Below are 12,189 nucleotides of genomic sequence, written 5' to 3'. Positions count from 1 at the left end.
AAATGGAAATGAAAAGCACAATGAAATATATCCTCACACCTGTCAAAATGGCTAAAATCAAAAACACAAGAAACAACAGGTATTGGCAAGGAAATGGAGAAAAAGAAGCCATCTTGCCCTGTTACTGGAAATGCAAACTGCTGCAGCCACTGTGGAAAACAGTATTTTTGGTTCCTCAAAAAAGAAAGAGAGAGAGAGAGAGAGAAAGAGAGAGAAAGAAAGAAAGAACTGCCATGTGATGCAGTAATTCCACTGCTGGGTAGTTACCCAAAGAATATGAAAACACTAATTTAAAAAGCTACATGCACCCGTATGTTTATAGCAGCACTGTTTACAGCAGCCAAATTATGGAAGTAGCCCAGGTGTCCATTGATAGATAAATGGATAAAGAAGATGTGGGGTATGTGTAGGGTGTGTGGGGTGTACACACACGGACACACACTGAAATATTACTCAGCCATAAAAAAGAATTTGCAACAGCAGGGACGGATCTGGAGAGTATAGTGCTAAGTGATGTAAGTCAGAGAAAGACACATCCCATATGATTCCAGTCCTGCGTGGAATTTAAGAAAAACAAAGGAAGAAGGAAAAAACAGAGACCCAGAAATAGACTAAGTATGGGAACAAACTGATGGTTGCCAGAGGGCAGGGAGCTGAGTGGATGGATGAAATAGGTACAAGGTATAAAGTACCCTTATCCTGGTGAGCACTGAGCAGTATATAAAACTGTTGGATCACTGTGTTGTACACCTGAAACTAAAAAAAAAAAAAAAAAAAAAAAAAAACCATGCTAAAACTGGCCTTTTAGAACTTCCTGGCTTTCAGGCGTGCAGATAAAGGTTTGTGGCCTAGAATCTCTCTGTGCGCTGAGAACAGTGCCCTGGGGTTACGTGAAGGCAACAAAAGGCAGAGCGTTATTCTGCATGGGCTTTGGTTTAGTTCTGCCCACGCGCACTCTCCCCCACCCTTCGTCCACCTCACTTCCTTTCTCTTCCATTCCTCCTTTGTTTCTATCCTCTTCTTCATTCTAGCATCATCTCTTCTTCCTGCCCCGTCTGTGATCTCTTTTTCTCCTACTCTTATCAGCTACTCTTTTTCTCTCCTTTTCCATACACATCACCACTGTAATCTGGTACTTTATTAGTTTTTATCTTCTAGTACTTTTAAATTGCTCATCGTGCTCATTTTGGGCACTAAACTATACTAATGTCTTTTTGGAGTGAGAGCAAAGGTGTCAACATAATCATGCTTTTTGTATTTGGTCCTTTTTTATTTATTCAGTAAATATCAAAGCACCGACTATATGTATCCCAGGTGATTTTTTTCTTCTTTTTTTTGATTCATCATCCAGTTTACTTGAGCAGTATCTAATCTGTCATGCCTGCCCACTGAGTTTAAATATCAGTTACTATATTTTTATTTTAAAAGTTCTGTTTGGGTGTTTTTAAAAATGTCACTTTTTGAATTTTCTAAAAGATCTCATTATTTTCAAGCTTGCCTAACAAAGCTTTCAAGTATAGGCATTTTATAGTCTGTGCTTGATTATTAATTCTAGGATTTTTAGTGGATCTGTTCTTATTGTCTATTTCTGTTTATTCTTGCTCAGGGTGTCTTGTTTCCTGTCATGCCAAGTGACCTTTCAAAAATTGTTTGTGCACATAATGTGAGCCAGAGACTTTATTCCAGGAAAATTTTGCGTTTTCCTTGGCCCTTGCTTGGAAGGAGGAGTCCTCGCAGTGGGAGCCAGCTAAGTTTGAGGGCTGGAGAGGCTTGATGGTCTAAGCAGTTGACCTTAATGAAGTACTCTGATTTACGTCTCTGTTCTCCTTTGAGGAAAACTGGAAAAGACAAGAAGACTATAAGACAATAAGGGCTTACTTAGCATTCACTTTAACCTTGAGAATATGGTCATTTGGTATACTAGCTTTTGGTGGGAAGAGTCTCCTATTAGAATCTGTATCTTTTTTATGTGGGTTTTCAAATTCTATTTCCTTTGCCCCACATGGCTTCAAAATAGAAATTCATAGGTGCTGGGTTTGTCCTTTATTGCTTACTATTTTGTCAGATATTTAGTTGTTTTTAAGTTTCTTTTTTTTTTCCTTCTCAAATGTCTCTTCTATTCCGTGTTTATAGTTGTTTGCCTTCGGAATTGTGTTTCAATGACCTGGAGACTGAAGGTCTTCCTACTATGAAATGGGTCATTCTAAGCATTGTTCCACATTTGGAGTTACGGCTGTGGACAAAACAGACAATTTCTTATTCTAATAAATAACATATTTCAGTGGGAGGAGTCAGATAATAAAGTATATAGATGGTATGTGCTAAGGAGAAAAATAAAGTAGGGAGGTAGGGATAGATCAGTAATGTCTGGATGTTGGAGAGTTTATAATTTTAGGATCCAGGAAGACCTCATTGAGAAAGTGATAGAAGAATAAAGATCCAAAGGAGGTGAGTAAATAGGGTGGCTCCGGAGGGAAGAGCATTCTAGGCGGAGGGAACTGGTGCACAGGCTCTCCTAGAGTCTCGGCAAGGAGCCCGGCGGGGCTGGTTTGGAGAAAAAGATGGAGCGCAGTGAGTAGGATCACGTTGGAGAAAACTACATAGTATCTAAGATCTTGCAGATCATGGAGTACTGATAGACCTTTTTATGGAGTCCTAAGAGGATTTTGAGCAGTAGTGTGACGTGATTTTGTTCAACTCAGGACATTATGTTGAGAATAAGCTCTAAAGAGCCAAAGGTGTGAGGTACGAAGCAGGGTTGGCTGTGGTGTTTAGCCCCGGACTTTTCTAGGTAACGGGGTTATGGCCTCACCAGGACAACATTTCAGCCTGCTTCCCGTCCAACATCTAGTTCACTCTTAGAAGTATCTATTACTGCAGGAATGATAGGTGCTAGGAAGAGACAGAACTGGTTTGGTCTGAATATTTTATAGTTAAGAACATATTTTTAAGCCTAGGATACTTATAGTCTCTATATAAATTATAAAACATTTTTAATTTGGGGGCTTGTGAAGATGGATTCATTTAATTCTTTTAGCTTACAGTCAAGAAAAGGTATAACATTATTGGAAGTGGTAAACAAAAATTTCCTCTCTGTAGATAAGGCCTTTTTTGCTCTATGTGTTTGAAGCTGTGTTACTGGGTACATAAAAATTTAGAGGTTCCCCCCCTTTGGGTTGATCCCTTTATCGTTGTTAAAAGTCTGTCTCTAGTAATGCTTCGTCAAACTGCTTTGTTTGAAATTAGAATAGCTGTATCAACTTTCTGTTGATGCTATTTGCCATAGTCTATCATTTTACTTTTAACTTTTATGTGACTTTGTATGTAAGGTGTATCTTATACAAGTCGCCTATTTTTAAAATTCATTTACTTTTAAGGTAGTTCCTGATATATTTGGTTTCATTTTTGCTACTTCATCTTTTATTTCTATTTTATCCACTTGTTTTAATCTTTTTTATCTCCTTTCCTGCTTCTTTTCAGTCAATTAGATTCTTAAATTTTTCTTATATCAGTTTATCTGTGTATACATTTACTCTTATTTTAGCGGTTACCCTGGCAGGGATTCGCTAACTTGCTTGCAGTCTAACTCCAGCCATCCTCCTTTTGTATGTAAAGTTTTATTGAAACACAGCCACACCCCTTTGCTTATATATCAAGTATCACTACCTTGGCATCACAATAGCGTAATGGAGTAGTGGCACAGTGAGATTCCTGTATGGTTTACAGAGCCTAATATAGTTACCGTATGGTCCTTTATAGAAAAAAATTTGCCAATTCCTGCTGTTAAACAGTGGTTCTTAAACTTGATCATGCATCAGAGTCCCTGGGACGGCCTCCATCTCCAGAGTTTCTGATTCTTTAGATTTCAGGGGGGGGGGCAGAGAATTTGCATTTTTAAGAAATAGCCAGGTGAGACTCAGCTTCTGGTCTAGTACCCCTGTCCCCGGGGTTATAATATGCATCTTTGACTTATTCAGTAAATAATAAATGGGTTTACTACTTCCACAACAACACTTAACGGCCCAAAACCTCTTTAACTTTATTTGCTTACCTCTTAGGAGGACTATTTTGTAATAATTTCAAACTGATAACAACTCAAAAGTCCACAGTAGAATGGATATTACTCAGTTGTGGTATGTTCATACCCTAGAAAACTATAAGCAATGAAAATGAATCTTCCAGACATTATACTGAGTAAAAAGAAGCTAGATTCCAGAGTAGATATTGTATGATTCCTTTTATATGAGGCTCAAGAATGGCTTTAGCTATGCAGTTAGAAGTCAAGACTAGTTAGCCAGCGTTGGTAGGAGGTGATAATGACTTGGGGGAGGTCAGTGAGGGTAGGATACTGACAATGATCTCTTGGTCTGGAGACAGGTTACACTGTGTGTTCGTTTTCTCGAAATTCATTGAGCTGCATACTTACAATTGATATACTTTTGTCTACCTTATTTTGATAAAAAAAAATAAGTGAAAATTTATTTTCCAAATAGTTTGAGAAAGTTAAGAGTTAAAATTTTTTTAAGTGGTAAGAGACATTTACTCTTTCCAGTTTTTGTGTGTGTAGGAACAGAGCACTGTTTCCATGGGAACTTGGGGCTACTCAGTGTTTTAGTACCTATCTCTCTCTAGGTTTGTGTGTCTACTCTGTCTCTCTTAGCTACATTCTCTTTTACACGGTGGTGACGAAAAGTTTATTTGGGATCATATTAGTGTTGTTTTTTTTTTACAGAGCAGTCTATACAGAGCATATGTTTTACCTGATCCATACCTAATAGTATGCTAAAAAAGGAAGAAGAAAATATATTTCAACTTGAAGATGGTTTTTCAGTTTAGTTTTTTCTTACAAATCGTGCTATTTTAAAAAAAACAACTTGATGATATGGAATGTGGCTTTATATTGGTGTCTATTTGATTTTCTCTTTTCCAGATAAATTAAACAGTCTTGCCACTTGTCTGGTATATTTAAAATACATTTAATAGTTGAAATTGAAGTATCCCTCTGTAGTAATAATTTCATTCTGGTTGATTTGGGTATTTGCATAGGAGAGGGGAACAAGTTGAAAGGAAAAGACTCTGGCACGTTCTTGATCTGCAGCCTGTGGTAAATCTGCTCTGCCTCGCCCATTTTGTTTGTCGTGGTTGGTTTGTTCAGGGTCCTAGAGAAAACCATCTTCTCAGACGAGTAAGATGCATACAGCTTGTGATTTGGGGAGGGTGGGCAGTCCATATTATCCAAGGGATGATACTAGCGTGGTCATTAATAAGTATTCTAAAAGGAGCTTTGGGTAGAATATTTTAGAATCATTTATGAAAACAGATTGTTCAGTTTGGTGTCTGTGGCCTAAATAAATAGCAAACTGTAAGATCACAGAGTTAATTATGCACAGAAATGAGCACCGTGATAGTCCATGTTTTACTGATGCAATAATAAGCACCCCAGCAGAATGAATATTGCATAAAACCTTATGTTATATTTGTATAAATATTCTTATGAATTAAATAGAAAAACAATTTAGGCTTATAAACCTTTCTATTGAAAGCCTTTGAAATTTAGGTAAAGAATAAGGATTGCAGCTGCATAGATAATTTTTTTAATACATGGAGAATTTTTACCTTTCATCTGGCAGTAGCTGCCATAAGATGATGTCACCTTGTAGCTGATTGGCTGTTACCGCACCTAGGGCAGGGAAGAGAAAGAAAAATGCCGGCACAAACCTCAGTGGTGGTTCTGTGGTCCTTTCTGTCTGTTTTTGATAGAATCTTTGCTTAGTACCACATCTACTGTATTTGGCCATGTGAACCATCGGGGGAGCATCCTAGGGTGAGGGAAATTAAGCGCTTTCAGAGGAATGAGGCGACTGATTTGCAAACGGATCTGTGATTGTAAGTTGCAGGATCTGGGTGTAAGGAATAAGGCAGGGTGTGCTGGAAGATGTACTGTGGGAGGAGCTGGCAGAAAATGCTTACACGAGTGGCAAAAAAATGAAAAATGCTTTTTACTATCAGTTAATATATTTGGTTTTATGTTCTGCCTTCATCTATAGGTAGGAAATATGACAATACTGCAATCAAATTTTAAATACTGGGTTATTTTATATAGTGTTAGCCAATATATAAATGCTTATTCAAAGGAGCTTTATTTTGTTTTATATCTTACAAAGTAAGGATTTCATGTATAGCTTTATTTGATTTTTGAGCCTTGTGGGAAATGGAGCAAAGCGTAGTTCTCTTAAAATACATTTCTCTAATGCTTTGTGCAGATAAAAGCTTTGATGATGAAGAATCAGTGGATGGAAACAGGCCATCATCAGCTGCTTCAGCCTTCAAGGTTCCTGCACCTAAAACATCCGGAAATCCTGCCAACAGTGCAAGGAAGCCTGGCTCAGCAGGTGGCCCTAAGGTTGGAGGTAAGGTACATGCATTTCAAACCTGACGTGCCGGCCCCTGCCCTTGACCCGGGCACACATACCCAGAACTGGACGGGAGTGTGTGTACTCATGACTGCAGCACGGTTGCAGGTCTGGGGCGTCTCTTGCAACACACAGGAGAATATGCTGCCTTTTCCAAAATGCTTTTAAAATATGATCTATTGCCGTTTTCTGTGAATTAGTGTAGTCTTGAGTGCCCTCGCTTTTCAGGTGTCATTTTTCAAGGGAGACATTTAAGGGAATTTTGCAATTTGGGGTTTTTTGGTTTTGTTTTTAAGAAGAGAGCAGGTTTTTCAGAATTTGGCTATTAATTTTCAGGTGCTGTAGTTGTTAAAGAAATATGATTTATGTAACGTAGCTATACGTTCATCTAGTAGTGAGTCTTGAATACTTCAGTGTTGAAAAAATGGTTGAAGATAGGAATATTGAATCATTTGTCACAATAGGAAATGGGTGGTGGTCAAGTGAAATTGCCTCAAAAATGGTTTCTGCCTTAGGTAATAATAAATAGGAAAAACAACTTTTATGAAGTCATACACACATAGTACATTCTTTGACCATATTAGAACTGCTTCTGTCATACTGTTTGTCTTTTAAATTTTTTGTGGGTTTTTTTTTTTTTTTTTTTTTTTTTCCATATTCTAATAAGAAAGCCATGAGTACTTTTCAGGTGCTAGTTTCTGCCAGGTGTTTTTGGTAGAATGAATCCTAATAGAATAAGAATTTAATGCTAAAAGGACATTAGCTTCTTTTTTTCTTTCATGTATGTGTATGTGTGTATGTATGTGTGTTATAATTTGGGAGAATAGATTTTGCCTTGTTTTTGATAACTGCTAGGAAAATCTTGATTTTCAAAATTTTGGTTTTTCCTCCTTTTTATCTATAACTCTTTTATTGAAAGTATAAAGAAAGGAAGAATAAACTGTATTTTGACCAGATCCTATAAGTTGTGTTCTCTTGATCTTTCTATACAACTAAATATTAATTTCAAGTCATGTGATATTCTCAATGCAGAAAAAAATACCATAAATATTTCATTTTAACTATCTTTGGTGTGCTATAAACTAGCAAGAAGGAGGGCACATACACACACTGATATATCTACAAAGAAACATACACATATGTTCATATGCATATGAATAAATAAATGTTGTGAAATAGAAATACCTTACTGATTTCTCTGGGTATTTTCAGTAATTTACACTTTAGTATTTTAATTATTTTCTCTTTGTTACTGGAATACATTATTATTCAAATGTTATCATATCCTATTACATGATACTATCTATTATTCATTCTTATCTCTAGTAAAAAGTATATGAGATTCTGTGATTTCTTCCTTTTGGAACATATGGCTACCTTGAATTACTTGCAAAGGGGATTTTTTTGTCTTGATTTTTGAATTATAGATTTCTGCTATGTAGTTATTTCAAGTCTTATTTGACTTAAAATGGATTAATACTTGAAATGCATGGTGATAATATTTAACATTTTTGTGAATCTGAGCCATTCATCAGTTTAATAATTATGTTTTTCATGTTTTATTTTCCTTAGACAAAAATTGAGATTGTAGTTTACCTACAAAAGCTTACCCAATTTTGATGTTAATTAAATTGATAACATCAGCTTTTCTTTCTAAGGAAACAGATTTTCTTTTTGCCACATCACCTTCTCTGGTTTATAGTCCAACCAGATGTGAAAACACTAGATTGCTTTTGTGATGGTAGCGTTAATCACTCATAGATTAGAGTGTCCATCTATGCAGCAGCTCTTCCGATAAAAGTAAAGACAAGATCTTCATTCCTTCTTCCTTCTCCGCCTTGTCCTCTTTCTCATCCTTCTTTTGGCAATTACAGATTAATTCTGCAAATTTTTGTCTGTTGCTTTTGTTTGCCACAGCTAATTTAGGTTCACAGCCTATTTTTCTATCTAAGAAAAGAGCTACTAGTCAGGGGATACTGATATTGCTTCAGAAATTAATGCCCTTCTTGGCTCTCAGTCCTTTGAAAATTTAACTTTACATTCTGTTCTTAGCAGAGGCTTATTGATTTTTAGATTAGTTATAGAAAGTTTTCTTTTAGAGTTTTAGAATCTTTGAGTTAGAAGGGACATTGTTCATATAGTTCTGCTTAGTATTCAAGTATAGCAGTCCCTTTCACAATATTAGTTGACTATTCAACATCTGATTAAAATAATGTGTGCATGTTGATTAAAACTTGGAACAAAACTACCTACAATACCACTACATGTGAGCATAATCAAGTGATATATTATGATGAATTTTCTTCTGAATACATTCATAATTACTTTTCCAATAATTTTATCCATACACATATTTTCTTAGGAGGAGGACAGAATTGGCACCATTCATTACGTCCTTTTGTATACCTTTTTTTCTTACTAGTATTTTACCTGGAGCATTTTCTTATTACCTTAATTTATTACTTGAAAACTATTCATAGCTAAATAATATCTAGATTGCTCTCGTATTTCCTGCCGTCATAAACACGTCTCCTCCAGTGGTTTCCTTGGAATAAATTTTTTGAGTTTACTGAATCAAAAGATGCAGAGATTTCTCATCTTCTTTCAGTTTGGCATAGTGTCCTCCAGAAAGGTTATAAGCCAAATTCAACTCTGAATAAATGAATTCTGTTTTATATCCCTTTAAAGTCTGCCTCTTTGTAACTTAAGCAGGTATGGTTAAGGTATTATTTGTTAACGTGATACTTTTAAATACTTGAAGGTTGGGTTGCCCTGTCTCTTTCTATAATTATTCTGCTTTCTAGGCTATACACTTTAGTTCTCCTAAGTTTATATGGAATAATGAGGATTCAGTCTAAGCATTTCATTTGCCACTTCTAGACATATAATATACAGATAGATACGATTAATTCCTAGTAAAGGAATATGGTTGGGGGGGAGGTACATATATTAGTTGCATAAGCCCATCCAGTCCACTGCATTTAACAAGTATTTTTTCAAGTAAGATTGCCAAAATAAAAATAAAGTGACCTTCTTTGGAATGCTTACTGAATCTACTTTTGAAGTTTTGCAGTTTAATTTACTTCTCAGAGATATATATGTCAAGATTAAAGAGATGTGTACTATTTTTAGCCAAGTATCCTATCCAGTTAATTAAAGCCAATAGGACCTGTGCTTAATCTTCAGTGTGTGTGAGTTTTTCTTTGTTCTTTGGCGCAGTGTGCCAACTTGTTTTCCTCATATTGTAATTGTGTGGCCTTTAAGTCAAGGAGAATCAAAAACAGGGTCATGGGTTGCTCCATACCAATATATTATTGCTGTGGAAACCCGTATCATGTGAGGGTCAGAGTGTTACCTTTGTGCTTTGCTAATTAGATGAAAGGATAAAATGAATTCTTTCTTTATTATTTTTTTAATGAATTCCTTTAAATAGTCATTTTCTGAATAACAGTTATAACTTCATATTAGGGGTTAATGTAGGGGCACCTGGATGGCTCATTCGGTTAAGCATTCCAACTTCTGCTTGGGTCATGATCTCATGGTTCTTGAGTTCGAGTCCCACGTTGGGCTCTGTGCTGACAGCTCAGAGCCTGGAGCCTCCTTTGGATTCTGTGTTTTCCCTTCTCTCTGCCCTTCCCCCACTGATGCTCTGTATTAAGGTAAATACGTTTTCTTTTTGTTTTGTGGTTTAGAATATAATTGTTGAAGGTACCTTGGTTTTTAAAATATTTGTATCTCTAGAGTACTTTAGGTAATAATTTGTAAAAAACGTTTGTGTGTTCTCACATATATTCTCTCATTTAAACCTCAGCCCCTCTAGAGTTCCTTACTTTATTATCCTAATTTCACTGATTAGCAAACTGAGGTTTGGAGAAGTTAAGTTGCATAATGTCATGCATCAAATAAGTGGGCAAAGCACAAACACCACTTTGCTATAGTGCCACCCACACTAATCTCACTGGGTAAATAAGAATTCTTCTAGATCCTTTAGCTCTGAGATTATAATCTACAATCATGGTCACTATCTTTCAGCATCGATGACTCAGTCATTTTAAAGCTCAACTAATAGATTCTCAGAAAAAATAGAATATTTGGAAATAAGCAAACCTGAATATATTTATTGTAAATAGAAATGCTTTTTAGTATTTTCTTGTTGAAATCACCCCAGTACCAATTATTTTGGCTACTATTTTTTAAAAATAGAGATTGACTTAGATGCTACAATTGTTACTATTTATGATCAGTACCAGATTTTGAGGTTATTCGTTTGTTATTGAGGCTTGTGTGGAATTGCTGAGACACATCATTGGCTGGATCATTAGTTCTCAAAGTTCTATTGCTCTTTCTCATTCATTCATTCTTTCAAGTGGACAGTATTTTCTCTCTGCTCTTTCCATCTAATATCAAAGATTACTTTGAAATGGTTTTAACTCTTAATTCTTATAATTAGATAATATCCACCATTTCAAATTCAGAAGTACTTATCATTTTGATATTTTATATTTGTTTAACTTCATTTATGTCTGATCTGTGGTTTTATTAAGAATATCCAAATACCGATTTTCCATGCTAATCGTTCCCATTTTTTTCCCCTCATGCAAACAATGAAGTTGTTTTTTCTTTTATTTTAAACAAATAAAGATCATGAGGATTGGTACACATTTAATAAAACAAACCTCACAGATTTAGATGTTTAATCTTGGAATTCAAATTTTTAGCTGGTAAACCTCAATTTCTTGCTTTTGAACTTTATATAAAATCAAATACCTCTTCTGTTTGTGTGTTTTGTTGTGTTTGTTTTCTTCTCTTCTTCCCCTAATGTCAAGGGAAGGTACTGAAGCAGAATGTTTTAGCCCTTAATCTTAAAGATTATCTGGCTCACTTCAGGTGAAGAGACTTAGCCTCCTGAGAGTTAAATGATGTATCCAAGATAAGACAGTTATTAGCTGACGTGAAACAAGAACCCCCTGCTTGGCCGGAGGCCTTTTCTCGCGTCGTCTCTGGGCCGTCTCCTGTCCAGGACTGCATGTGATGCGTATTTCTTCTTTTTATCCCATATAGCAAGGTACTGTTACTGACTGTGGGAATTTAGTGATTGGCCTGTAGCTATTCTGCGTTAAAGTACAACAAAAGCCATACCATTGACTGTCCATCATAAGCAGCCCTGGTACCATCGATCTTAACTTTAGTTTTAAGGTAAATATGATTCAAGTAATTCGAGTTTAGTGTCATAGTATCTTGTCGGTCTAACCCTGTTGCTTGGCTGTAACCATCGTTGTTTGATGTGTGTCCTTCCACTTCTTGCTCCATGTTCATTGATGAGGCACTCGGATTACATGTTATGTTGGCCCACAGTAAACACGCTAGTGAGTAAACACTTTGCAGCTTGCCTTTTTCCACAAAACATCCATCCTTCAGCATCAAGAATGACAGCTATCACATCCTTCTAACAGCCATACAGTGTCCCACATGATCGATGCGTCACGACGTCATACACTGGTCCTCTGTCAGGGTCACTCAGCTGTCTGTAGCTTTCTGCTGTCACCGGGAATGCAGGTCTCCCGGCACTTCCTGTATTTGCACATCCTGTTGCTTCTCATCTGTGGATTAGATTCCTCTGAATGTTCAGTTAAAGGTGGTTTGTGTTTTTAATTTTAATAAACACATTATTTTACCGTTTCCAGCATCGAATGTAACAGCCTCATTAATTATTGTCATTTTGATAGGTAAAAAATGGTATGGCTCCCCCCCCCTTTTAATCTGCACTTTTCCGTCC

The 12,189-nt window shown here is 36.2% G+C and overlaps 1 protein-coding gene across 1 annotated transcript in view; it reads left to right on the top strand.

The window, feature by feature from the left end:
* The window catches only part of CLASP2 (cytoplasmic linker associated protein 2), a 164,555-nt gene that overhangs the window by 47,709 nt on the left and 104,657 nt on the right, over positions 1-12,189 (top strand). Inside the window, exon 8 of the mRNA XM_029938780.1 lies at positions 6,264-6,410. Within this exon, the coding sequence (XP_029794640.1) occupies positions 6,264-6,410 (147 nt within the window). The remainder of the gene's footprint in view (positions 1-6,263; positions 6,411-12,189) is intronic.

The sequence above is a fragment of the Suricata suricatta genome, chromosome 5, assembly GCF_006229205.1.
Source record: "Suricata suricatta isolate VVHF042 chromosome 5, meerkat_22Aug2017_6uvM2_HiC, whole genome shotgun sequence".
Taxonomy (NCBI): Eukaryota; Metazoa; Chordata; class Mammalia; order Carnivora; family Herpestidae; genus Suricata; species Suricata suricatta.
The sequence above is the reverse complement of the archived record's forward strand: the minus strand, read 5'-3'. Positions and strand labels throughout refer to the sequence as shown.